Below are 27,135 nucleotides of genomic sequence, written 5' to 3' on the forward strand. Positions count from 1 at the left end.
ACTATCGCTGGAACAGTGAGGGCCTAAGGCTGGTCAGCCATAGCTGTCTTCCTTCCTCATCGCCTCCTCTCCCCTTCTCTTCCCTCTTTCTCTGTATAATCTTAGGGCCTGCCTGTCTGGTCTCTCCCTGTGGGCTAGTTTGGGCTTCCTCACAGCATGGTGGCCTCAGCAGGGCAGCTAATGGTTTCAAGAGTGAATATTCCAGCAACGAAAGCAGACACTGCATTGCCTTTTAATGATCTGGACTTAGAAGTCATATCATGTTACTTTTGTCCTATCTGTTCGTTGAAACAGTCACAAAAGCCCACCCAGTTTAAAGGGGGAGAGGATGCGGATCCTGTCTCCGTGGGAGAAGTATCAAGGTCACGTTGTATGAAGAGTGTGGGAAGGAAGATATTCTTGTGGTCCTCTTTGGAAGAGTCAGCTGGGCTGGATCAGGCTTTGGGGTCACAGCTATTGGGAGTTCTTGCTGTGCTCCGAGGGTTCTCCTTTCCCTTGGTCCCGTGCACTGCAGCCTGAGTGCATTTCCTTTTTAGGTGATCTTTCTTTTCTCTCTGGCTGCTTTTCATATCTCCCTCCCTCCCTCTCTTCCTTACTCCCTCCCTCCTTTCTTTCCTTTCTTCCTTCCTCCCTCTGTCCCTCCCTCCTTCCTTCCTTCCCTTCCTCCCTTCTTTCCTTCCTTCTAAATTTTGTTATGATGGTCCTATGTGTACATTTTTCCCCCCAATCTGTTGTGCTTGGGAATTTTGGGCCTTTCTGGGTTTGAGGATTGGTGTCTTTCAGTAACTTTGGAAAATGCCCACTGATTATCACTTAGAATTTCCTCCCCATTATTTCTATATCTCCTGGAGATATTTAAATATTTTCAGTAAAAATATATTTTCATCTCTTTGAATCTCTGGACTCCATTCTGGATAATGTCTCTGTTTGTATCTTTAGTTTAGGTAATTTTTCAGCTGTGCCTAATCTGTTGGTAAATTAGTTCTCTGTAAGTATTCCGATCCTGGTCCTCTGTGGTGCATTTTTGTGTGTCTGTGGGGTTTGTGCGTATATGGGCATTACAGAGTAGAGGCTAGAGCCCTGGCTTTGGACTCAGACTGCCTGAGTCAGTCATGTTAGATGCTGTGACACTGCTGTTCGCTGCTCCCCCGTGCAGCCCCCTCGCTCTCTACCACTTCCTGGCTTTTGTCTACTTGGGGCACAACACAGGAGTTTATCAGCATCTCTATTCCTTCCCTGTATCAAAGCCAAAATGCCAAAATCTTTTTAATGTTTCCTATCAGGGCTGAGGTTGACTTATGAATAATCTCAGGAAAACAGACATGAAAACCAAAACATACAGAAATTACAGTTAGAAGGAGTATTAAAAATCGATGTTAGTAGGTATCCCCTGGTATTCATGAAATGGAAATAGAGTTAGATCTGCCTTCCTTGGGGTGAGTCACAGTCCCTTTGCAACTCTTAGCCCTTCTAGAAATCAGCCTCACTGAATTATTCTCTTAAACAGTCTTTGTTTTGGGGCTTTTGATCTTGTGCTTTCCTACACCTTTAATGAAGAACTCTCTTGTATTTTCGTCACTTCTTTCATACCACACTTGAAAGTAAAGAGTTGAGACCAATGAGGGGCGGATTATTTGGGACTCCCCAGACTTTAGTGAGATAATAGTAAACACCTCATTGAGTTAAGAGGTTTATATGAATCAGCATATAGTATAAACTTCGTGGGACAGAACCTGACACATAATGAGCACTGTATTAGGAGCTTGATATTATAATAATCAATTTTCCTAGTAATTTGTTTTTATATTACATCTTATATTTTTCTTGGTCCTTTTATTGTCCTATGTTACCCTGTTTTATCCAGTTTTCCTCTTTGATAAAAAAGGAAATGGAGATTCAGGGAGAGAAAATGATGTCTGAGGTCATCCAACTAATGAGCTATAGAGCCAGCAGTCAAACCCCGATTCTGGAGTCACAGCTCCTGAGTCTGAGGCCTGTAGCAATCCTGATATATAATTTTTTATGTATCATTATGTAATATGTAAATTAATCTATATTTTTGCATTAATAATAATATATAACACCTATAAATAGCCTTCCATGGCATGACCCTGTTCCCTCAGCTTTAGGATGGAGGAAGTATGAACACTGGCTGTCTAGAGGTGTTACCTTTTCAATTTAGAAAGGCTCTCCTAGGAGCCTAAGGCAGACTTAACATAGATAATAGGGTATATTTTCTTTTCAGCATGCTCCACTCTTTCTCTCCCTTCACTGTCCCTTTCATTTGGATTATGTTCCTTTAAAAATGCCTGCTTTTCTCTTAGCTTCAGGCCAGGAGATGTGACAGATTTGCTCCATCGTCGTGGAGACCAGACCCTGTGCAGTGAGAGACTTCCCTTCATCCTACCTCCTGAAACAGAGGCACCTCTCTGCAGGAGGTCTGGAGCAGCTTAAAGCTGGCCCTGACCTTTCCCGCTGCTCTCAGGACACAGACCAGTCTGCATGACCTGGCCCCTGCCTCCCTCAAACCCTTTTTCATTCCACTTTCCCTAATGCTCTGGGATTCCAGCCACACTAGCTTTTCTTCTGCTCCTTCCAGGCCTGATGGACCCTGACCACAGGGCATTTCCACCTGCCCTTTCCCATCCTGATCCTGTTCTGCTCTTATCTCTCATGACTCCTTCAAGCCCTAGCCCAAGAAAGCCTTTGCTGACCTTCCTGATTAGGTCAAGTCCCCTTAATTTAGGCTTTTGTAACACTGTCTGCCTTTTTTTCTATCACAGCTTGTCACAGTTATGGCATTTCATTTAATTAAGTGATTATTGTCTGCATCCCTACCCCCCTGACCCCCCCGTTTTTAAACCATCAGTAATTGAACAGATCATCTTTATAGATTTTTCCTGATACGGTGTAGTCTTCCTTGAAACAGGATCTTGTTTTTTCTGCTTATATTTGGCAATCTTTTATAGATCCTCTGTTCCTTCCCATTTCTTAGGGACACCTCCTCGTAAGCTTTCAAAGGAGAAGCTGGTCCGTGGCCATTCAATTTGAAATGCAGTTAGATATTCAGGTGGTCAGAATCCCATGTGTCTGGGCATGTGCACGCACACATTGACACATTGCATAAGGAGCAGTTCTCAATCTGAGAACTTCATCTCAGCCATTCAGTAAAAGACAATAGATGTAAGGAAGTGGATGTAAACTGTTTCTTCCTGGGTCTTCTGTGTTTCGTGTGCTATTCTGATGTTAGTGTGTGATTAAGTTTTACTGCAGTCACATTTCCTATTATTTCAACAAACCCTATAGACAAGTTTGCTAATTCTCCCCATCGTGTAGAAAAAAAAACAAGATTGGAGAAGCAGGAGAAGCAGGAACCTTAAATTCCTACGTGACAGAAAGAGAAGACATCGGGGACAGAAACTTCCGTTTCTAGGCAGTAAATTAGTGCTATGTGATAATGCTGTTGCATTCCATTTGTACAATGGAATAATGCTAACAATAAAAAGAAACAAACTCTTGATTCACACAACAATGTGGATGAATCACAAAACAATTATGCTGAGTGAAAGAAGTCAGGCATCAAGGGGCATTCCATTTATATAAAATTAAAGAATATGCAAACTCGTGTAGAGTGACAGAAAGCCGATTCAGTGTTTGCCTGGGGATGGGCTGGGTGGAGGGATGGATTATAAAGGGACAGCAGGAAACTTTGAGGGTGATGGAAATGTTCATTAATTTGAGTGTGGTGATTATTTCATGGATGTATACAAATGAGAACACTCATAAATTGTCCACTTTAAACATATGCAGTTTATTACACATTAGTTATACCTCAATAAACCTGTTAAAACATTTATTGAGCACTTACTCTGTTCCAGGGCCTGTTTGGGCTCTGGGGACACACGGGTAAGCAAAAACAGACATAGTCTCTGTCCTCAAGGAGCTCACAGCCTAATGAGGAGAGAGGCATTATTCGAATCATTGCTCCTATCAACGGAAAATTTCAGCTGTGATCAGTGCTGTGAGGAAGGGAGAGGTAGATGGTGCTATGTGAACATGTCTGGGGGTATTTGAATTTGATCTGGTCCAAGAAGGTTTTCCTGAGAAGGAATGACTGAACCAAGATCATAGAAGCTCTGAGTTGGTAGGGGACCTCAAGGTCATCTTTTTTTGACTTGTATCAAACCTACAAATTAAACCCACAAAAAGGTCAGACAATTAAGTATGCGAACTTTTGACCGTGTAAAGCGCATGGTGGAAAGTTTGCGAACTTAATTGTCCGACCAGCTTATTTAAAACAATAGCAACAGGAGTTTAATCTAGTGTGTGTTGATGCTGTATCATCATGATCTACCACTACTGAAGACGTGGCTCCAAGTAGAACATGGCTGACCACTTTTAGCTGCATGAGGCTCTTGCCTGAGAAGGTTTATGATCAGCCTTGCACCTCCTGTGGTCATGAACAATTAGGTTTGAGAAGATGAAATGATCACTTGTGTTCATGCGGCATGTTTGTCCTGGAGAGGAGCAGAACCCGTATTCTGGCCTCATCTTGACAGTCTGTGTGTTCCCAACAGGGAGAAGATGAGTCAGTCACCCTCAAATCCTGCACACGGAGGAAAACAGACTCTATCGAGAAGAGGTTTTGCTTTGATGTAGAAGCGGTAGACAGGTGAGTAACTAGCACTCTTTTCTCAGGAACAAATACTAGTCAATTTGCATTTCTTATCTTTTCCATTCAGTCAGAACTTTCTGGTTTCCCCAGCTCTTTCCCTTCTCCAGTCCTCTACTGATATTCAATTGGGAAGAGACCTCAGGCCCTTTGCTGATTTGCAGGTATCAGCCTAGCTTCCCCCTCTTTTCGGTTCAGCACTGAGCCACTGCTTGGGTGGTTATATTTTGTGTGAGGGCTTCTCTTACCAGGAATGTATTTTATGTCTCAGGAGGTCGTGTATCTATTTGACGAAAACGGACTAGTTTGCCTGACTGGATCGGCTATTTCAGATTTTTTTACTTTAAAAAATGTTTAATTTTTAAAATATAATAAAGTGATTCAAAAGGAGTTGCTTAAAGGGAAGGGTGGAAGATGTTCTACTCAATTAAAAAAGAGATAGCTTTTAGTTATAGAATTTCACCCACCACAGTGTATGCTGCCCAGGAAAGACAGCAAATCACTTGCGAAATCAGTCTTTGGAGAGAGAGAGCTGTGTGTTGTATTTCACAAGACCTATAGTCCCATTACGTTGTACCGTATCATGGTGTTAAGCTAGTTTGACAACATTGCAATTCTTTGAGACACTTTACTTGGCAACAGATTAATTCTTTCAATGAAGGCCACGGGTTTAGCTTATTTGAGCTGCCTGTTCCAGGTCAGCAACGCCAGCACAAAGGTCCTTGACTCTCAGCACGATTGTCATCTAATTCCATTTAATTTCTCCCCGTTACTAAACAAAAAAACCACACCATTTTTTCAAGCCAGTACTTCTACCCTCCCTGGGACACTTACCTGTAGTCACTCAGCCATAGCTCTAGAGAATCCAGTGGCCAAGAGCTGCCTGGGGTGTCGGCAGGCCAGGAATTTCGACTTGTGCCATGATGTCTCCCTGCGCTGCAGCTGTTGGGGGCTGCTAGGGCTCCCATGGAGAGAGCCTGCCCTTTGCACCTAAATCAGAAGTTCATGGAAACCAACTGTGTCTCTTTAGCAGTCCAGTCATTACACCTTGGGCAACCTGGATCTAAATTTTGATTTTGCTACTTAGTGGCCATGTGACTTTGGGCAAGGTACTTAATCTCTCAGGGCCTTGATTTTATTATCTGGAAAATGAAGATGGGAATAGTACCTAGTTCAGTTCCTAGAATTGTCAGGATTCAAGAGGATAATGCGTATAAAATGCTTGGCAGAATATGCTCAACAAGTATTAGCTGTTATTATTTATTGTTAATTAGCTTCTCCTGTATGTTTATCAGACTTAATATTTCCTAAGACTAGACTCTAAATGCAGAGAAGTAAATATAATTTGTAAAGAAAAGAAAGTACCCCAATCTTTCAGCGTATTTGGGGCCATGAGAGGGAAGGTAATGGAGAAGGGTCGTATGGAGGGGTAGGTTGAATTAGAGTAGCCACTGGGAATTGAAAAATGTATGCCTCAAACTAAATTGGTTATTCTTGATTTGAAACAAATCCTAAATCAGGATGCCTTAAGCACTTGTAGGCATCTCTCTTCTCTGTACAAAGGATGAAATTTATGGGAATTCATATTGTTGGCCTCCATGAGAGGTTAAGAAGATGCGTGTGTTGGAAGCGGAGCCAGTTGTTTGATGCGGCCCAAATGTACGGTTTGTGGAGATGACCACCTGTTCGCGTGGCTGTTTGGAAGAGGGCATGCCTTGCACTGCAGCTCTCCATTAGATTGGAAGCAAGCTCAATGATGCTTTCTGAAGCTGAGTGTTTTTTCTGTGTTTGCTCCTTCAGAAGTTTCCCCAGAAGTTGTAGAGGGTTGCTTTTTTAGGTAATTAAAACTCACCATGGTCCCTCCATCTCATTTCCACCCTCGCCGACACTTCCTACTGCCTTCCCCCTTTACTGTGCTCATAAAAGCTTTGCATGTCTCAATCCTAAACCGAGAGTCAGTGTGTCACATTCAACATACTGAGCGGGCTTGGGAAGTCGATTTCTTCTGAGTTGCTGTCCCTGCTTCCCTTGGCATGACCCGGGGGGTTTCGGTTGTCGTATAGAATGAGGCTGCTAAATTTCCTCTCAATAAGCAGGAAGTGAGTCAGTAGTTCTGTTATAGTATTTGTATTTTCTATATATTGGGTTGTTGGAAAAGTCATGATGTAGTTTTTCTGTTTTTCGTTGCAAAAATGCGTCATGACTTTTCCGACAACCCAGTAGTGTGATGTTTTGACATCTTAAAACCCTTCCTGGCTGGGGAGAGACTGCCCCTTCCAGGGCTGGCTGATTCTAATAGCAGAGGGCTCAGCCTGGAGCAAACAGCCAAGAGCCATACCTCTCCATCTGCCCCAACAGCCCAGGAGGCAGTATTCCTCTGCCTTAATCATCCAGGGCCAGGTACCAGGAGCCGAGGGCCCACCCCTGCAGCTCAGCACCCCATGAAATTATTCAAGCTAGCAATCCTCAGCTGTTGACCCCACCCTGCCATGCCTTCCCTGTAACGAAGCCCATGGCCTAGGCTCTCTCGCCTCCTGCCACTCCTCCCTGCTGGCTGCTGCTGCTTCTCTCCCACGTGGTCCTGTGTGTGTGTGCCGTGTATCCTCTTTCTAGCACCTGCAATTAGGAGAAACTTTGTTTGCCTGAGCCTTTGTGTGTCTCCTCTTATGGCCGCGCCGAACTGACCATGACCTAAAAGGACACAGCATCTGTGAAGCACCTTCTCCCAGTTTTCTATATAGGTCATCATCTTTGGCCTCAAAGATTAGGTTGCGGTTTGGCAGTATGTTCCTTATGTTTCTTCTGCTTTGACTCCAGTTTCAGTGCATTTTCCTCACACATCCAGGAAGGGACCAAGGAGAGAAGGAAAGGCAGTTCCCTGTGCTTGATGTCACGTCCGTGGGGACTCTGCCCAGAGCCCTGTTCTCTGCAGGACTCCGACCCCTGCTTTCTCACCAGTGCAGGTTAGCGGGAGGTGAAGCTGCTGGCTGTCCTGATGTGTTTTCAGCTCACGCCTTCCACAGATTTCTCAGCTTTACCTGCTGGGCTAGAGAGACGGGGGGCAGAACGCAAGTTTAGCACCTGGGAAATGTGGAAGTAAACGCGGAAATGGTTATGTTTAAGGGCATAAGGTTTCAGAATGCTCCCAGAGTGTGTTAACTGTAGAATATATAAATGTTTATGTGGTGGCTATTACTGTGGAGTCTGTCAAGATATAAATACATGCTAAAGCGTGATTTATTTGACTTAGAATATGTGATGTTGTGGGTTCTTGAGGTTGAGTACTTTTATCCTTCAGGCCCGGTGCTGACATTTCATGTCATTTTGTAACAGAAAATGTAGTCTTTAGGAAGTGATATTGTAGGAGGTCGACACTGTGAGTTGATCACATCAGCGTCTCTTACTGTGTGATGAGAACCACCTGCACTCAGCGTCTGCTGGGGGTGATTGTTAGAACAACAGCTTCTTGGTCCCTGCTCCAGACCTGCACAGTCCCGCTCTCTGAGAGAGACCCAGGAGCCCACTTTTAGAATGAGATCTTCAGATATCCTTTATTCTTAAGTCATAATTGCTACATTAAATGCCATGCATATCACCATACAGTTTTCTCAGAGCACATAAAAACGTTTTCCTTATTAAAAACATTATAAGCAACAACATCAAAACAAAGAAACTCAGGCTCCTTTCCTAAGGAGCATAATTCTTACCCATGTGGAGGAGAATATAGCTGATAGAAAAGGTGATTTCCAGTCTGATATAGATTACCAGGAAAAGAACCCACCATCACCCCCACAATGAAACTCACGTTTTAGTTAAAGATGAAGGCATGGGTAGGGAACTAGCAGTAAGAGAGCACTTTCTGGAAGTCGAATGCTGTTCATACATTATCTCCTACAATCCTCACTACAGCCCTGGGAGGCATGGGCTCCACTTACCCCACGTTACTGATGAGGAGTCTGCCGTTTAGAGGGGTTGAGTCTTACCCACACTCAGGTGCGATTTGAACTGAGGTTCGTAGGAGCTCATTCCAGGGCACGTTGCTGCCTGAAAACTCAGGATATTTTAGAGGCGTTTTCCAGTGGTGAGCCCAGTGCTTTCAGGACTTGCATTTCAGAGACACCGCTGGGCATCCAGCTTGTAGGCTGTGAATCTGAGACGTGCTTTCTCACTATAATCATTTGCATTTGGTATAAACTAATGGTGGGTGAACTAAAGCTGCAAACTTGCTGTATTCTCTTATGTGGACCACTCTGACCTTTGAGAAAGTCCTCATGTGACTAACAATTTAGAGAGGCGATACAGAGAGCACCCAGGCCAGGCACGTGGCGTGGGAGGTGTTCCATGAAGTCTGCCTTCATGAAGTGCTAGTGCCATTTGTCAGTTGATGGTTTTCATTGTATCCCAGCATATTGCTGTCAATGCTAATCCTCAAGTCCCGATGAAAAGGGGTTAATCCCTGACATTTCCGTCATCTGTGGAACACTGTTAGGATTCTTTGAGCCCTGAGTGAGCTGGAAATCAAATTGAGTGTTAATTCAGAGCTTTGGGATTTAGATCCATAGTTTTTGAACTCTGTGTATTAAAGATCCTCTTTAATACTATATGTGTTTCAGAAATCTACTTTTAATTCTTATATCTAAATTCCTTTACCTGTGATATCTTAAAACTAGGCCTGTACTCCCTTCTCTGTGCCCTGCACCCGTCTATATTGACTCCCACATAATTACATAACTTCAGCTCATCTATCCCTGTTTGTCTAGTGCCTGTCTCTTTTTCTTCTTGTTCAGTTTTGGGAGCGGTTCAGACCCGAGACACTGCTGAAGACCCCTGGACTATTCAGAATAAATGTTTCACAGGCTTATATTTGTTCTTCATGTCTTTGGCTTGCCTTCAAAAGGGTTTTTTTTAAAATTGTTCCTGAGGTTGAAAAGTTAAACTTAGTAGACATTCTTGTGTCTTTCTTCAATTCCAAAGTGCACAATGGCTTAGATCAAGGTATCCTGTCCATCAAATCAATGGGATGCTTCTTTGAATTTCCCTTCTGGTTTTGTTTTTAAATTCAATTTCAGGACTCTAGCATTGAGAATATGATATGGTTTTAAGTGAATGTGTACAGCTTATAGTAGTTGTCACATGTTACAAAGAGGAATATGTTCTTATTTTCCTAGATGTGGGTTGAATCGTATGTTCCCAAAATTTATATGTTGAAGTTCTAATTGCCAGTATCTGAAAATGAACATTATTTGGAGATAGGGTCTTTATAGAGGTAATCAAGTTATAACAAGGTCACCAGGGTGAGCCCATACCCAATAGGACTGGTGTCTTTACAAAAAAGAGTAATTTGAACACAGAGACAGACATGCACACAGGGAGGACCATATGGGCGTGAAGGCGGAGACCGGGGTGATGTGTCTGCGACCAAGACCACCAAAGATTGCTGGTGAACCACTGGAAGCTGGGAGAAAGGCTGGAAAGATTCTCTTTCACAGGCCTCTGAAGGAACCCGCCTTGGTGACACCTCGCTCTTGAACTTCTAGCCTCTAGACCTGTGGAATGATAAGTTTCTGTGGTTGATGCCACCCAGTTTGTGGTCCTGTTACAGCAGCCCTAGGAAACAGCTCAGCATTGAATATGAAGGACCTCTCTCACTGAGCAGCAGTGCCCCTGAAACCTTTAGATGGGTGGCCCAACACACACTTGTTGACCAGTCAGTCCCCTTGACAAGGACCCACTTCACACAGCAGCCCACTCACATAAATTATCCTCCTTATTCTGGATACGCTTTACAGTAGCTCAAGCTCTCCTTAGCTTTTTAAAGCATCCTTTTTTATATCTTAAATAAAGAAGCATTCTTCAGTGCCTTTGTACTACCGTGCCAAAGCACGGAGCATTTGAAGGTTGATATTTTATATTGGTTAGTTGAGTAAAGACTAAATTTGTCACTTTTTCCTTAAGGTGTATTCACTGCTTTTGAGAGAATTTAGTGTAAAATTCCCAAGTGAAAAGGGGACTTCCTTTCAAAGCAGCATGTGAACTAGTGGTACTGGCATGTAAATTGCTACTAGTTACCAATATCTGTCTTCAGTTACTTTGAATAACTCTACCAGGCAGCACCTTATGGAAATTAATGAGCAAATGTAGGGAAAATATTTTTTTAAGCGAAAGAATCATAGTAGTAATTTCCCAGTATCCTTGGATTTGTTCATCTTTAAGGAATTTCTCACAAATGTAAGTGACACGTGGTTGTTTTTTCCAAAATGTTTTCCAGGAGGGGCCCCTAAACCATATGGAAAATAATAGAAACAAAAGTCTCTTTTTTGATGCACTGAATCAATGTTGCCTCTTGAGAGGCAGTGTTTATACTTGGGGAAAGGAAATGATTATGATGCTTTAAAGTTTTTCCAGGACTAGCTGCTTCCAACAGGAGTCCATACATTTGAAGACATTATATGGAATGTTAAATGCCCCATCCCCAGCACTGGCATTCTCCAGAGGTGACAGCCAAGGACAACTTATTAGTGATGACAAGGGTACTTGGTGCTTGGGGTGTAATGGGGACCAACACAAGTATGGTCCTTGCCTTCACGGAGTTTACCTTTGAGTGTAGAACACACACACACACACACACACACACACACACACACGTTAAAGGCATAAACGCTAGTATGGTGAGTGTTCCAGCAAACTTGGAGGACCAGAGTGCTGTGGGGAAAATGTAACAAACAGATGGACTCGATCCTTTCGTTCTTACAGAGAATGATGGCATGACTGGAATACCCTGAATTCATCCCCTCTCTCCTCCCCTCCCTCCCTCATTTATTGAGCATACCTATATGCCAGAGATGCTACTGAGAGTGGAGATACAACATTTAATGAAGCACTATGAATCTATTGGACTTTTCCTTCTTAAAAGTCATCATCTGATTTTCCTTTCAAACCAAACCTGAAGTCCTCCTTTTGCAAGGTTTTCACAAATAGGTAGACAAACAGCTTTCCTCTCTGGACCAGTCCCAACCTGGCATGTCACACCCATGGTCAGCTCGGTCCTTTTCTTCCCACCATGGACTGTGTATTTGCACAGTTATGTGAGCTTTTCTTTGCGTTGCCTGGCTGGTTGTTTAATTAGGCATGTTTTATATACCTCTGTTCAATTCTAAATATCTCTCTCAGGTAATTTGCTTCAAGAGGCAGAACAATATCATTTTATATAGCTTTTAACACAGTACCATGTGCACTAGGCTGTTCAGTTTTGTTTTTTACGGTAATGCAATTTTTGAGTTACATTTTGTTTTTTCCTTTAGTACTTTAGTGAATTGTTGTGTAAGAGACTATATAGCAGCTTAATCATGTTAGTTGCTATTTAAGCTGAAACTTCAGCAAGTACATACATGATCTGCAGTTCTGTATAGACAGGACCAAAAAAAAACAAAAACAAAATCCAGGAAAATGGAAGGTTGGTTAAAGTAAGGATAATGGAGGCTAGAAAGATTTATGGAAGATCTGAAAAAATCTATCCAAACTCTATAATACGTCAGCACCTTTATTTCAAGTATGTTTTTATAGCAGGCTGTGGGACGCAGGTAGAAGTTCTACACAGCCCTGAGTTTGGAGTTGGGAATCTGACCCTTACTGGCTGTGTGAACCTGGGCAGGTGGATTAACCATATCTGTAGGATGGGGCTTATCAGACCTACCTGGCAGGATTGCTTTGAAGACTCAATGCATTAATATTTCTCCCCAATGCAGTCCTGTGTCCGAAAAGGTTGTGCCTTTACATTTTTTTTTCTCTACCCTAAAACCTGGGACTTCATCGTTCCTATGGTGAACCTTAGCGCTGGTGGGTGTTTCTTTGAGCCTCTTTTTTCCATCGTGATGGTTCCTTTTCCTACAATGTCATGAATTTTCAAGTCACCTGTAAAGGGCTGTTAGGGGAAGATTCCATTTTCAGACTATGTATGTGATAACCTATTATATATATTTTCTATACATGATAAAGTTTTACGCTCCTCCTTCCCATTTATGATCACAAAATGAAACCATACTGATTTTAAGTTAAGGTGATATTATTCGAGCTTGGGATGTGGTGTGTGTGCATGCACGTATTTGTGTGTCTTTGTGAGATTACGTGAGTGTAAAATTGCGTGCGTTTCCCAGAATCATCTTATGTAACAGACTTTGTTTCTGTGTTCAGCCTCTAGATGGCAGCTTTGTATGTGTATTGGTAACTCTTAGGAGGCCCAGTTGAAAATTGGCCTGTCCTTTATTACAGTGACAGGAGTCAGTGTAATAAAGTGTGTGTGTGTGTGTGTGTGTGTGTGTGTGTGTGTGTGTAGAAGATTTCTGTAGAAGAAATCCTGTGAATATTACTCCTTAAGGGAAAGGTAATCTGAATGACTCATTCTTTCTCTAGAAATGCCTTCCTCTCCCACCCTTTTATGAGAGATCATTTCATACCTACTTTCCTGCAAAAACAAGAATGCACAGTTCATCTAGCCTCTATAAACATTACATTTTACCTTGCTTTCTGAACTAAAGCGTCAGGCACTTGGCTGCAGGGACAGCTTATGTGAAGATGGGGAAGAACCCAGATGCCCGGGGTGTGCTGAGAACCACGCTGTCCTCCCTGTCCTCTTGGCGTGATGTCTCTTTATCTTTTGCAACAGATGAGCCCATTTTTTTCTTGGTTTCCAACTTCCCCTTCCCCTCCCCTTCTCACCCCTTGTTTGAAATAATATTTGATTTTGCCTTCCTGCTGGTTGGATTAGAGCACTAGTCTCAATGCCATTGACATTTCAGAGAGGAAATGACTTTTTCCTTCCTCAGATGGCGTTATACTCCTCTGACTTCCATGACTCGGGTGGGGCCCGAGCAGGGGGAAATATCGGGTTTTCTGGATCGCTCCTTGGCCTTTCTGTAAAAGATGCTGGTTGAGAAGTTCTTGGAATCTTTAGAGTTCATGTAGTTTGAACTTGTCATTGAGGTTTTGTTTTGTTTTTGTTTTTTAAATTAGAGTGTATTTGCTGGGTTGTCGTAGTTAATGGACTGTGTTGTGAAATAAGACAAGCTTATTTCTGTTTTTTTGGGTTTTTTTTAGTTTGCATAGTGAAATTTGGGGTTTTATTGGTTGAGCATAGCAGTTTATTTGCCAATTTCTAACTATGAAGTGTTTATTTAAAAAAAATCTAAATCAGACATATTCTATTATTTAAATCTGATGAGAGGAGATAATCCAACCAGTAAATTCCACCTATGTAGATTTCTAGTCATCACGAGCAAGAATAGTAATAAGAACAATTTCTTAAATGAACTAGGAGTTTTCTTGAATTAGAATATTTTTTCTTATTGTGTTATCAACAATAGTAACAAGTATTTGCATTCTTCCTGAGTCTTACCCATCCCAGCAATTAATAATGTTTTCTCCTGGTGCAGGGTGTTAAAGTTTTCTCACTCCTATGTCCCCAGTGCTTGGTGTTATGGCTGGCACGTAACAGACAGTCAGTATCTGGTACATTTAAGAACCATGCAACTCAATGCACCAAGGATTTCTTTGCCTGGGCTTCCTGGTGTTTTGTGACTTCAGTCTCCTTTAAAATAAAAATGTAGAAAACTATCTGATGGGATTAGCAATATTTACTTTATAGAACTTTATTATTGCTATGGTCCTAATTATTTTAGGGCCTTTCCTCCCAGGATGTCAGTTCTTTAGGTTGTAATAGGTTATGACGCTTTCATTCATTAGGATCAGATCCTTTCTAACTAACTGATTGATTAGAAACCTGCTTCTAAAAACTCCTAAGGGCATGTGTGTGTGTGTGTGTGTGTGTGTGTGTGTGTGTGTGTGTGAGAGAGAGAGAGAGAGAGAGAGAGAGAGAGAGACAGACAGGCAGGCAGGTGGGGGAGAGATGCCTCCCCCACCCCTCCCTTCCTCCTTCCTCCTCAGGAGCTAGTGGCCCTGGATCTCAGGACGTACCCTACATGCACACGGGGGCAGTGCAGCATTGTGGTTAAGGTGTGGGCTTTGCTTTTAGAGTCAGGTCGACTGGGTTCAAGTTGAGGCTTTGCCACTTAGTAGCAATGTGACATTGTGCGAGTAATTTCTGAGTTTTAGTTTTTTAAAGAGATATAATGATAGTACCCACTTCATACAGTTATTGTGAGGAATAAACAATAACGCAAGTAAACTCCTTAGCACAGTGCTTGGCCCATAATAAACACTCAATAAATCTTTGCTATAGTTTGTGGGCCACCAGCTTGCAACTTCTGTTTTTCTCTCTCACTTTCTTTGCCTCTCTCACCTGTACCCCACCCAGGTTCTTATGGCATATTATGTGCTCTTCTCATGCACAAGGGTCTGTAATGCGCAAGGACCTTCAGTGGTTCATTATCTTGAAGCATGCACAGTTTTTGCAGATTCATAACTTTCTATCTCCGAGTAGTAGATTAATGTTGTCCTTCTGATGACACTGGGTCCTGAGCATTGAGAAAAATGGGAAAGTAGCCCAAGCTCCTCCTTTGTTGATGAACTGGAGAGGGCCTGCTGTGTTTGACTGTGAGATGAACCAGGAATACACACATGCACCCTTGTTGGTCCTCATGCATGAGATGACTTGATAACATGCCATGATAATCTGGAGTGGAGCTCAGATAGAGCGAGGCAGAGAAAGAGAGACACAGACACCAGAAGTTGCGAGTGGGTGGTCCACAGACATGCTTCGTTTGGCTTAAGTAGAGCTTGAGAAAGTGTTAAAATTGGAAAAGCCTGTGAATATGAATCTTGCCTCCCATGTGTCAGCTGTTTGTAGAGTTGAATGGTGGGCCTCCATTAGGTGGGGCGTAGCCTTTTCACTTTGCTTCAGTCCCCACCATGCCCTGTTGTCCCCACCATGATGACGGGTGACAGCTGTCACTTTGCCTTGCACTTGCCCTGCGTTTTTCCCATAGAGGGGAAATACTCCTTTGTTCTATGTCTCTCAAAAAGGAAAGGTACAAATGAAAAAACAAAGGGCTACATGTTGTAAGGAAAATGAGACCAAGCCTATTTTCCTTGGGGCAATAAACAATTTCTTACCCACTTTCATTCATTTTGCTGACTTGCCTGGTCTCTATAGACATGTGAGTCTGTTACCTCTTAGACCAGCGGTTCTCAACTTTCCTAATGCCGCGACCCCTTAATACAGTTCCTCATGTTGTGGTGACCCCCAACCATAAAAGTATTTTCGTTGCTACTCTATAACTGTAATTTTGCTACTGTTATGAATCGTCATGTAAATATCTTTTTGTTTTCCGATGGTCTTAGGCGACCCCTGTGAAAGGGTCGTTCAACCCCCAAAGGGGTCGCGACCCACAGGTTGAGAACCGCTGTCTTAGACAGACATGGAAGAGATGTCATTCTCCAAGATTATCCAGCCTGACTGTGGCCCTATCTCTGTGTAAATGAAGCTCTCCTGAACCATGAATCCTTGTAACTGTCCGGGACCTGTTAGGAATCAGTTTTCCCAGGAGTACGTTAGACGCAAAGGACCACTTGCTTTCCTTGGCACTTGCACAGCTCTTTTCACCTGTGGGTGGCAGCCTGCTCTCCAAGCTTTCATCATTTCCCTCTGTCTTCCTATATCAACACAGTGAGGCAGGTTTCAGATACGGGCTGTGAGAACATCGGTTTCTGTGGATGCCACAGTCCCCCTCTTACTCTGAACTTGACTCTTAAATGTGCTGTATGTAGTATGAAGGAAGCTCGGGAATGAACTCTTGCCAACAAGAAGATTTATAGTCTAATGAATGAGTAAACCCAAGATCTTTGGAGGTTGATTTAGAAAGAACAGTCCTGTTAGATTCTGAGTGTGTTTGTTTCAGTGGGGTGGAGTTAGTAATAGCATTTCCTTGTCCAGTAGGAAGTGGGTAAATTGCCAAGCCACTGAGATCACTATTGTTGACTTAGATTCAGGAATAAGATTAGAGTAAGAAAGCTGTCAAGTAACCCTGGAATCAGGGCTGGTTGTGACTCTGTTTGCTCTTGGCTAGTGAGAAGGCTCCGGGCTGACACCAGTGGCCCCAGCCCCTGGGTGGGTTGCCTAACAATGTGTGGCTGTTCGTGGGCTCTTATGGGGGCCAGAGTCGGGGGGAGTTGTGGTGGTCGGTAGCAGTCTTCCCTGAGATAGATGAGTAACTATTTTCTGCATCACCCCTGTGGTGCCAGCTAAGAGAAAATAGCAGATCCTTGTTCATGGTTCCCAAGCTGATCCAGATATAGTGCTAAGCAAGGACTTTCTCAGGGTGAAAAGGAGCTGCTGTATTTGAAGTGGAATCTTAGGATGGAGCTCTAGAAAGGATTGTTAAGTCATTTGTTCCTTCTCTCATCTGGTGGGTAGAGAGCGCTCCTCGGCAGATTTTCTAGAATTTGCAAAAGACCCCTTCTTTGTCCTTATCAATGATCAGGCATTAATTCCAAAAAAGGGAAGTAGGCCACTTTGATGCCTTGCTCAGGAGGAGAAAGGAAATGGCTGTGATGTCAGAGCCTGTGTGTCACTTCAGCCCTTGGCCTGGCTTGCCTTGTGGTAGGGGTGTGATTTTTAGTGCTGTGTGTGTGTTTTAGGGGTGCAGTCATGCATATGAGAAGCACCTGTGCTCATTTCTTTTTCTTTTTAAACTATGCATACCTGCATAGTTTATTAGGATGCTTGATTGGATTAATGGTGTTTGATAGGATTACAGTTCTTTGTAGAGCTAGACAGAGCTCTGATCATTGACTCCATTCCTCTTTCATTGTGTTATATTTTCCCTTCTCATTCCATCCCCTGCCCCCCCGAGCATGCTCTCTCTCTTTCTCTCCATTTTTGTTAGAAAAGCCAGGTGTGTTTCAAACATGAACTAAATTGATGCCCCATGTGAAAGTGTGCTGTCTTACAGGGACTGACATGGAAAAGTGTCGAGTCGTTGAAGAGTTTTGCTCATTTTATTTTGTTTTGAGGGACGGTGGCTATTAGGGGCACAGGGAGGGTAAATATGGAAAGAAAGTTATTGCTTGATTCCAAAATAAAGACAGATGACCCGTTTACCTTGGTTCTAAGAAATCCACACCTAAGAGATTTATGTAGTAGTAGTTTGAATTGTAATGAGGGAAAAAACTTGGAGCCTGAAGGACTATTTTCTAGAAAGCACTCTGATCCAGACGTACCTGCACAGGCTGAGAGAAAATTATCTGAACTTGGGGTGATAGGATTAGAGGTACGTGTGTTAAATCCACTTTATTCACTTCTCCACCACCTTTTCTCACAAAAAAGGGGAACAAAACTACTTGTGGAAAAGAATTTGTATTTTGATATTTCTCCTTGAAATGGAAACAAATCCTGTTGACTTTCCTTGGTTACTGAAGCCAAGTGTCTCAACCTTCACAGCCTCTGAGCTTGTCGGAACTTCTGCTTTGTGGCCCTGGGTGGAAATTTCACACCGTGTGCCATGAAGTTGACATGACACCTGCGAGGTCCCTGAGACCGTGGTATGCTAGGCAACTATTGTGGTCTCACCGTTTGATGGTGAGCACCTAGCAGAAAGTGACCTGGAGACACACTGATTACTTGACCCCAGTGTAGAAAGGAGGGTGTCTTTGCTCTCCGGGACGGGGAATAGGAATGAAAGGTGGGGTGGGTGGGCAGCCTCAGGCCTAACTGTACATCAGGATCACCTGGGGAGTTGGTTAAAATCTAAGCTCACAGGCCCAGCCCTGAAGTTCAGATTCAGAAAGGTGGGGCTTGGCTGGGAATGCCTGCTTGTGAAGCCAGCGGTCTAGGCACAACACTCAACACTCAGAGATCAGGTCCAGGGACGTGAGAGCTCTGCAGTGGACAGGAGCTTTGTAGACTTTTAATTTGCAAGCCTTAACACTTTCTGCTCGGCTCTTTGAAAGGTGGGAGGGTAGAATCAATCCACTGTGTCCCCAAACTGTAGGGTCCTCTCTGGGGAGTAGTGGCTGCCAGGACTCTGCAGACATCCAGTGGGTCTGGCACGCTGAAGGGGCTGATGGTGGGAGATGGGCACCTGGGTCTGAGAATGAGAATTTCTGAGAAGAGGAGGAGAGCCCTGGCAGGTGCTGGTGGAGAGAGTAGTTATCGGAACTTCCGGGTCATGTTTGCATTAGGGTGCCAGTGCCCTCAGGAATGACTGCCCTCTCGGGAATGAGCGTCCCATCACCTGCCTTTTATGCTCAGCATCTTTTCATCTACCCGCTTACCCACCCACATAGACGCCCCCCTCTGCCACTCTCACCCTCCCCACACACACACTCATTCATAACCTCACACATTCACCCCCTCACCCCCAGTGCCCCTCAAATCCCCAACCCTCTGAATTTAAATGCTCACATCTTTGAACACTTTTTTTAGGGCGTTTTAAGGGACGATCAATGAAAAGAAACAAATGTGATATTTAAAATATGTACAACATAAATAACTCTAGCATATTCATTGGAACTATGGAAATAAGCCAGGAGCTGTGATTATAGGTGGGTCGAATAAACAGGCTTTGGTGCTTATGGGGCCCACACTGGAGGTGCCGAGGGCATGGTCGTGGGTCTGTGTGCTGCTCTGTGATCATCAGAAGTGCTGCAGACGCAGATGGTAATAGCACTTAATTCTTTTTTTTTAAGTTGATTGTCACTTTTTTAAAATTAAATTTATTGGGGTGATGTTGGTTAATAAAATTACATAGGCTTCAAGTGTACAATTCTGTAATACATCATCTGTATATCACATTGTGTGTTCACCACCAAGAGTCAAATCTCCGTCTATCACCATATGTTTGATCCCTTTACCCTCTTCTACCACCACCCTCCCCCCCTACCCTCTGGTAACCACTAAACTATTGTCTGTGTCTATGAGTTTTTGTTTGTTTGTTTATCTTGTTTGTTGCTTTTAGTTTTATATCCCACATATGAGTAAAATCATATGGTTCTCGACTTTTTCTGTTTATTTCACTTAGAATGATACTCTCAAGATCCATCCATGTTGTCGCAGAGGACTTAATTCTTGCACAGTAGACCACGTCATCCCTTTTAGGCTTTCTCAAACTTTAAAGATGAGGGTTCACATCAGCATTTCTTAACTTTTTTGGGGTTGTAGTCTTCTTCGATAATCTGACCATTTGAATTGTGTCTACAGAAAAATACACATACATTTGCAGGGGGGAAGGCGGTTTGTGGACTCTTTGGGGCCCATCTGTGGACTCTAAGTAAAGAACTGCTTAATTGAACACAGACTTCTCCCAGGTTCATTTTTATGGCATAAGTCTCTTCTCATGGAGAGCCATCTCTAATGGGAACTCAGCCAACACCATTTGGTATTGTGTGCATGCTTTCTGGAGGGTTTGTGCTCAGTTTGGAAGAGCAAGCAGATTTCAATGAGAGGGTGAAAGAGCTAATGCATGTAAAACTTAGCCCCTGACATGGCAAATATTCATTTAAAAAATACTATATGTTTAATATAATCATAATTACAAAGCCGATTACCTCCATAAAACGTCACCATGTCAAAAGCAGTTTAGATGCATTGGTCGAGACCTTAAGAAACCAAGATCCCTCCAGCTCGATGTTTCCCCCTCTTTTTATCTCCAGCCCAATAATTCCATTCACTTTAATCCATATTTTTTGCATTCCTACTGTGAGGAAAGCACTCTGTTCAGCATTTTGGAGAACAGGAATGAATAAGATATCAAGGAACAAACAAGATCCAAGAGGGACTCATCTGTGTCCCTCACTTGTATGTAGAATCATACCTTCTGTGTTTCTTCCTATCTCCCTGGAAGACATGGGCTTATTGAGAGGGATTTGGGGAAACGGCTTTGCTTTCTGACACTGGAAGGTGGCTCAGAAAAGACTAGAGGCATGCCTTTTCTTCGAGTTGTTAACCCTAGCGACCTCTCACTCTGTGGTGTTGGTGTTTCTTTAAGGTTCACCTTCGTCAGGATCTCTCTACCTGTGGCACTGGGTTCATATCCATGTCCTTCTTTCTCCGCAGGCCAGGGGTTATCACCATGCAGGCATTGTCGGAAGAGGACCGGAGGCTCTGGATGGAAGCCATGGATGGCCGGGAACCTGTAAGTACAATTCAGGGAAGTAGAGCAGGAATCAAGGTCCTGAGTTGATTGTTGCTTCCCTAGTATGGTGGTTGTTGCTGGTGCTGCAAAGCAGTGTCCTGGGGGGAGTGTTTTTATTCCTGGGCTGGTGTTTGTAGATGTTCTTGCTTCTGTGTGGGTGCAGCCCCGGAGCTTCAGCTCTCAGTCTAAGGAGTGGGCTGTGCGTGACACGACACCAGGACTCCCCCTTTGCCGAGGCAACTGTAGCTCCCTTAAGTCTCTTAGAGGAGGCAGAGTCCAGCCTGGCTTACTGAATATTTATTGATGCCTCCACGAAGGAGGATGTAGAACATTATCTCAATCCCATTTTCATGGGGTAAACGATCATACCAGTGTGTACAGATTACGTAGCATCTTTTCCCACCGCCTTCTGGTTCAGCCTCCCCTTTCCTTACTGGCCCACATCCCGTTATAGGCACTGCGTTATCAGGGTTGATGGAAGGGGTTAAGCCTGGTAATGTGATCCGTGCTCCCATTTCAGAGACACTGGCCTCCACTGGGTGATGTAATCTTGTGGTTTCTCTGCATCTTGTGACATGTAAAACCCACGTAAGAGTCCTGAGGAAGTACTTAGAGTCAAAATATTCATCTTATCTTGGTGCCAAGAGTATCTGTCAACTCCAGTGTTGAGCAAATCTCAAGGTTACAGAAACCCTAAGAGGACAGTCTAACCGTGCCCCACCAGTAAGAGATAAAAAGAATCCCCCATGTCAGAGGGCCAATAAGTATCACTTGCAAAGGGACTATCTAGAGGGGGAAATATGCATAAGACACATTAGGCCACGGCCTGCACTGACTGTAGAACTCTTTGTGTCAAGCTAGGCGTCCAGTGTGGATAATTCCAATCCATTCGTGGATCTCTTTGTCAGCCTACCCTGGTTCGTATTGATTAATGTACCTTTCTACTCAGCTATTTTTGTATACAAATATGAAACTCAGCTCAATCAACTAAGCATAAACAAATAGTGTTTGTATACCATTTAATAATATAGAACATGATATAAAGAACTGTTTAAAGATTTTGCTAAATTCTAATTAAACATTGTTTAATCTGAATTCGTCTTCTGGGCTAAAACATAAGATACCCCTGATTTTCCCTGAATATGTTGTTACTCTTAGAAACTCTGTTCAAAGCAGGTACATATTGTTACCTTTAGGGCTTTGTGGGCACAACCGCTGTTTGATGTCACAGGCCTTTGAAAGCAGCTTCCTAAGAACCCCCTTATCTTTGCTATTATCATCTACCATTAGGCGAGCAGTTTTGTGTGTGTAAGGCACTGATTTGGCACTTTATGTCTCTTAACTCATTTATTCCTTAACTTAGTACCTTACAAAATAAAATATTATAACTCCATTTCACAGATGAGGAAACTGAGGCTTACACAGGTTAAATAACTTGCCCCGAGTTGCACTGGTAGTAAGTAGCTGTATCAGTAGGGTACAGGCTAGATTGCTATAACAGAGAGACTTCCAAGTACAGTGGCTTAAATACAATAGAAGTTTATTTCACCCTCAGAGCCCAGAAGTGAGCAAGTCCCTGTCTACCGTCCTCAACCTACAGCTTCCCAGATTGTTCCAGTCATTGCTATTTTCCAGCAAGATAATGAAGATGAGAATACCCAGGACCCAGAGTGGTGCTCATGTCACTTCCATGGGCCTAAACCTAATTATATGGCCACATCTACCTGCAAAGGAGATTGGAAAATTTAGGCTGTACATGGTCAGCCATGGGCCCAGCCAGTACCCAGGGCATCTCACTGCTTCAAGGAAGAAAAAGAAAAAGAATACAGTGGTGTGGTTAACAGCCTCCAGCACAGTGGCAGAGCTAGAATTTGAGCCTGTGGCTAGCCCTAGACATATTTGGCTTTCATCTTGAACAGAGATAAAGTGTCACATTTCCTTCTAAGAATCTTCAGTTCATTTTTACAATACTTTCTCTGACATTCTTGAATCATTCTTGAACTCATAGGGGAGGAACACTCAGGAAGAAAAATCCTGTCAAGGCCTACGTACTACTCTTGGTATGGATAAAAAACCAACTACTATTGATAGGTTTTGTTTTTTGTTTTATTTTTCCAATAAGCTGAAGTGCTAAAATTGCTTCACCAGCTCCATTTTAAGCCTTTCTCTCCCCCCTCTCCCTACCACTTGATATTTGTTCCCTGCCTGTATATGACTGGTCTTCTTACTAACTTAACTCCAGTGTTCTTGTAGATTTACATCTGGCCTCTACAGGTGCAAAGCGTACTGTTGAAAGAAACATCTCCTTGCTTCAGAATATACACATTAAAACAAGTTTAAATACAAAGTAATTCCGTTTCTGAACATAATATAAAATTATTTCCTCCCGGGAGCATATAGTTTGCCTTGAAAACCACACCTTCATGTGCTTACTAGTTTCCTAAGGAGAGAGATAAAGACAGACAAATGATGATTGTGTAATTGGCAGGAATATTAGGCTTCATTTTGTCTGCCATTGCTGAGAGCCTGTAGGGAACATTATCAGTGATATATACCCAGTAGATAATTAGCACCTCTGGTTTTAATCACCATCTCCCTAATTAGTTAAATCTGTCCCCTTGGGAGTTTTGGCTTCAGTAAGGGAGCAGACACCCTTTCCTCTAGCTGGTCTTAGAGTGTTTCCCTTATTTCAGGGAGATGTTAATGGTGGCACCTGTCTTTTGTTTTTATACTTACACCCCAATTGATCTGTGATTGATTACTCAGTGCTGGTTTTTTTTTTGTTTTTTTTGGATTTATTTGGCAGGGGTTAATTTTGGCTTCCATTCTTTTTGTTTTTTCATTGTTCAGTGACACCTCAGGATGTTTGGTTAAAAAAAAGCAAACAAAGAAACAAAAAACACTTCAACGAACCCCGAATCAGTTGATTCGACAATGCTTTAGCTAATGGTTACATAAGGTATAGTTTTTAGCAGTCAGTGACATTCTAGTCTGAAGAAATACCGAATGTCCTGATGGTGTTGATGGATAGATAATGGAGGAAGAAGTTAGAGTTGTGTTCCTCCAATGAATATTTTGGATTTTATCTGTGTGGTGAATTTAAATTAAAATGATAGATAACCAATTCAAACTTGCCTTGGAAAAAGGCTGGATTGATTGGCTTACATAACTGGAAAATGTTGAGGTATAACAGTTCTGGCCCATCTGAATCCAAGAACTTCTGTAATATTTGGAGTTAGTTTCTTCTTTTGCGTTGGCTTCATTTCCAGCAGGCTCTTTCCATGTAGAGGTGATATGCTTCCTGAATGTTCCAGGCTTACATCTTATTATCAAGAATGGGGTCAGGAAACTTTTCCTGTGAGGGGCCAGAGAGTAAATATTTTAGGCTTTGCAGCTACTCAACTTTGCTGTTGTAGCTCAAAGCAGCCATGGACAACATGTAAATCAGTGGGTGTGCCCATGTTTCAATAAAACTTTATTTACAAAAACAGGTAGAAAGCCAGATTTCAGTCATGGGCCATAGTTTATCTCTGATCTATAAGTCTAATGGAAAGACAACTTTAGGTTGTAATTCCAAAGAAGTCTTATATTTTAATTTTATTGGACTAAATACCTGGACCAGAGGATGGGATAGATGAATTGAGCAGACCTGACTTGCCCATGGCACTAGAACTGCATAAATGGTGGGGAAAGTTTGACTTCCCCCTGAGGGAAAATCACAGCATTGCTCTATGAGGAAGGGAGGTTGACACTAGGTGGCCAAAAGTGGCACAGTTTCTCCCTGCTCCGATATCTATGTTCCATTAAATTTTATATTCAAAGACCTTGCTCTTTGTTACTTGGCCAGGATGGAAAACTATGCAAGTTTGCCATGAATAAGACAAGGAAGCTCTTAGGAGTCTTATTTCTCATAGTACTGGAAGTGCTAGCCAACTCCAAAGGCAAGAAGGTAAAATAAAAGGCATACAGATGTCAGTCTATAACTATTTATAAAGAAACTCAACAAACTACCTAGTCAAGTAAAGTTTTGAAATGATTCTGCTAGATTTCTTCACTTTCTATTAAATCTGCATTGACAAGCTGTAAAGTCACCACCGCAACCATGTAAATTTTTGTTTTAATTTTCTGTGGCCATTGTCTACGGCTTGGGAATGGACGACTTGACATCTTAAATTAGACACGGAAACCTTAGTTCAAGGTGCGTAACTACCACAACTGAGAGATTTTAGAGGCAGTAAATTTTTTCTTTTGTCAGTTCCTAATAACTAAAGTTACCTTTCTTTTCTCTTTGCTAATGCTAGTAAGCATGTTTGCTAAAAGCAAGTAGACGAGAATCACTACCAATCCACCATCACTGCCAACTCATACGCACTCAACCTGAAGTATTTATTGGGTTGTTGGAAAAGTCATGAAGCATTTTTGCAACGAAAAACAGAAAAAAGATGTCATGACTTTTCCGACAGCCCAATATTACTTTATCTTCTCTATGGAAAGATGACTCAATAAATCAGTGGTTCCAGTAGGGTCACCAGGGGCCTCAGAGCTTGGGTCAGCCTCTTTAAACTGTGTTCCCATGTTGTCCCTTAGTTGTGTTTGGTGGCATTGTTCTGGAAATGCTTCTGTTTCTTCATTATTTTAGAGGTATATGTCCTCCTTCACATCCCAAGGATTCTTTAGTAAAATTAAATATTTCTCCACTTTGAGCCAGTACTTGAATCTCTTTTGACAGCCAGAAGGGGAGAAGGTTGGCAGATGCCAGAATTACGTGGAATTAAATTAGGAAGATAAGAAACAGGTGGTGTAGCATTAAAGATTGTGTGTAAATCCATGTATTCATGTGAAACTATGAAATTGCCACCTTTGTAGGTCAAAAATGGCCAGATGCTGGTGATTTTATATGGCCCAACCTCCGAGCTGTGGGACAGAGAGAAGCATACACCTAGGCCAGTATCCCACCCTTATTTATATGAGGGAATGCTACCCTAAAAGGCATCAGTGGTTGGTTTTGGGTAGATTATCCAGGTCTCCTAGCTTCTAGCTCTGTGCTATTTGTATTACAACACACACACTGCTGAATTATCAGGAAGCCATAGTTGAATGGTACCTCCCCTTATTTTTAAATGGATCTAGTCTGTTGTGGTTATTGCAGGGGGAGGAGAAACCTAAGGAAAAACCACTCCTAGTAAGAGGAAAAGATGGTGTGGCTGCCTTCTGCTCACTGCCATTTTAAAGAAATCTTCTACTTTAGTCCTTGTGGATTATGAGATGAACAAAATGTGCCCTTTGCTCACCTTTCTCTATTTCGCCCAAGCTCTAGCCCCCAAGTTCTTCAAGAACTCAGCAAATAAGTGAGCAGTTGCATTGCATCTTATGCCCTGCACCTGATGTCTGAAAGAGCGAGCTGTTAGAATACTGAAGGGAAAAAGTAAGATTGATTACTGTTAAGATGAGTTTCCAGGATCATAGGCGGAATGTCATGGTGGTTAAGAATAAGGGCTCAGGCAGCCTGAGTTTAAAATCCCTCCTTGCCATGGATAGCTCTCTAACACTGCAAAATGACCTAGTCTGAGCATGGTTCTTTGCCTGTACAATGGAGATAATAGTGGCATCTTCCTGTAAGATTGTTGTGTAAGGATCACCATATACGTATCGTGCTTAGCGCTAGGCATATATATGGTGAAGGTCTCATGACAAGTTAGTTCTTGCTATTGTCTTTGTGGAGAGCAGGGGCAGATGTTGGGATACCTGGATTCTCTTTTCAAGCTCCATTTCTAAACTATTTGGCTCATTTGAACACAGCTTATTTCAAGTTACCTTGTTGGGGCTCATCAGAGTGCAGGGCAGGGACTGTTCTCACTCATATGGAAACCGTGACTTCATTTAGCAGTCAGTCTGAACTTCCAGGCTATGCTTGGAGGAACAGGAAGTAATCTTCAGCTTCCTTTGCTGTGATGCAGCTCAGGTCTGGCAATTCATAATCCCCCGCTGTGTGCTAAGCTCAGCTCCCACTCTACCGCTCATGCTTCCGTTTTCCTTTCTTGGTAAAATAAACGACCAAAGGAATATGGATGTTTAAGAAGATGTGGGGTGAGATTGCTAAACTCTTGTATGATGATGCAGGCCTCGCTCCTTTATGAGTGGAATGATGGTTTCGAAAGATAGTTCTGCCCATTTTATGAAAGCTGTCTTTGTAATACCACATAGTGAGAACTGACTGAAGAGTCTGAAAGTGAGGTCCCCAATTTGCTTTCCATTTCCCTAACTCTTATCCTCACCTCCCACCCCCCAGTCGCCCCCTTGCTGCTGGGAAACTGGATTATATTTCCATATTATTCTCTTTGTGTGTGTGTGTGTGTGTGTGTGTGTGTGTGTGTGTGT

The 27,135-nt window shown here is 42.7% G+C and overlaps 1 protein-coding gene across 5 annotated transcripts in view; it reads left to right on the forward strand.

Moving 5' to 3' along the window:
• Positions 1-27,135, forward strand: part of ARHGAP26 (Rho GTPase activating protein 26) — a 426,643-nt gene that overhangs the window by 133,458 nt on the left and 266,050 nt on the right. For all 5 annotated transcript variants that reach the window (XM_019663136.1, XM_019663126.1, XM_019663152.1 and 2 more), the window contains exons 10-11: positions 4,578-4,672; positions 20,679-20,757. In XM_019663136.1, the coding sequence (XP_019518681.1) occupies positions 4,578-4,672; positions 20,679-20,757 (174 nt within the window). The remainder of the gene's footprint in view (positions 1-4,577; positions 4,673-20,678; positions 20,758-27,135) is intronic.

This window comes from Hipposideros armiger, unplaced genomic scaffold, assembly GCF_001890085.2.
Source record: "Hipposideros armiger isolate ML-2016 unplaced genomic scaffold, ASM189008v1 scaffold_11, whole genome shotgun sequence".
Taxonomy (NCBI): domain Eukaryota; kingdom Metazoa; phylum Chordata; class Mammalia; order Chiroptera; family Hipposideridae; genus Hipposideros; species Hipposideros armiger.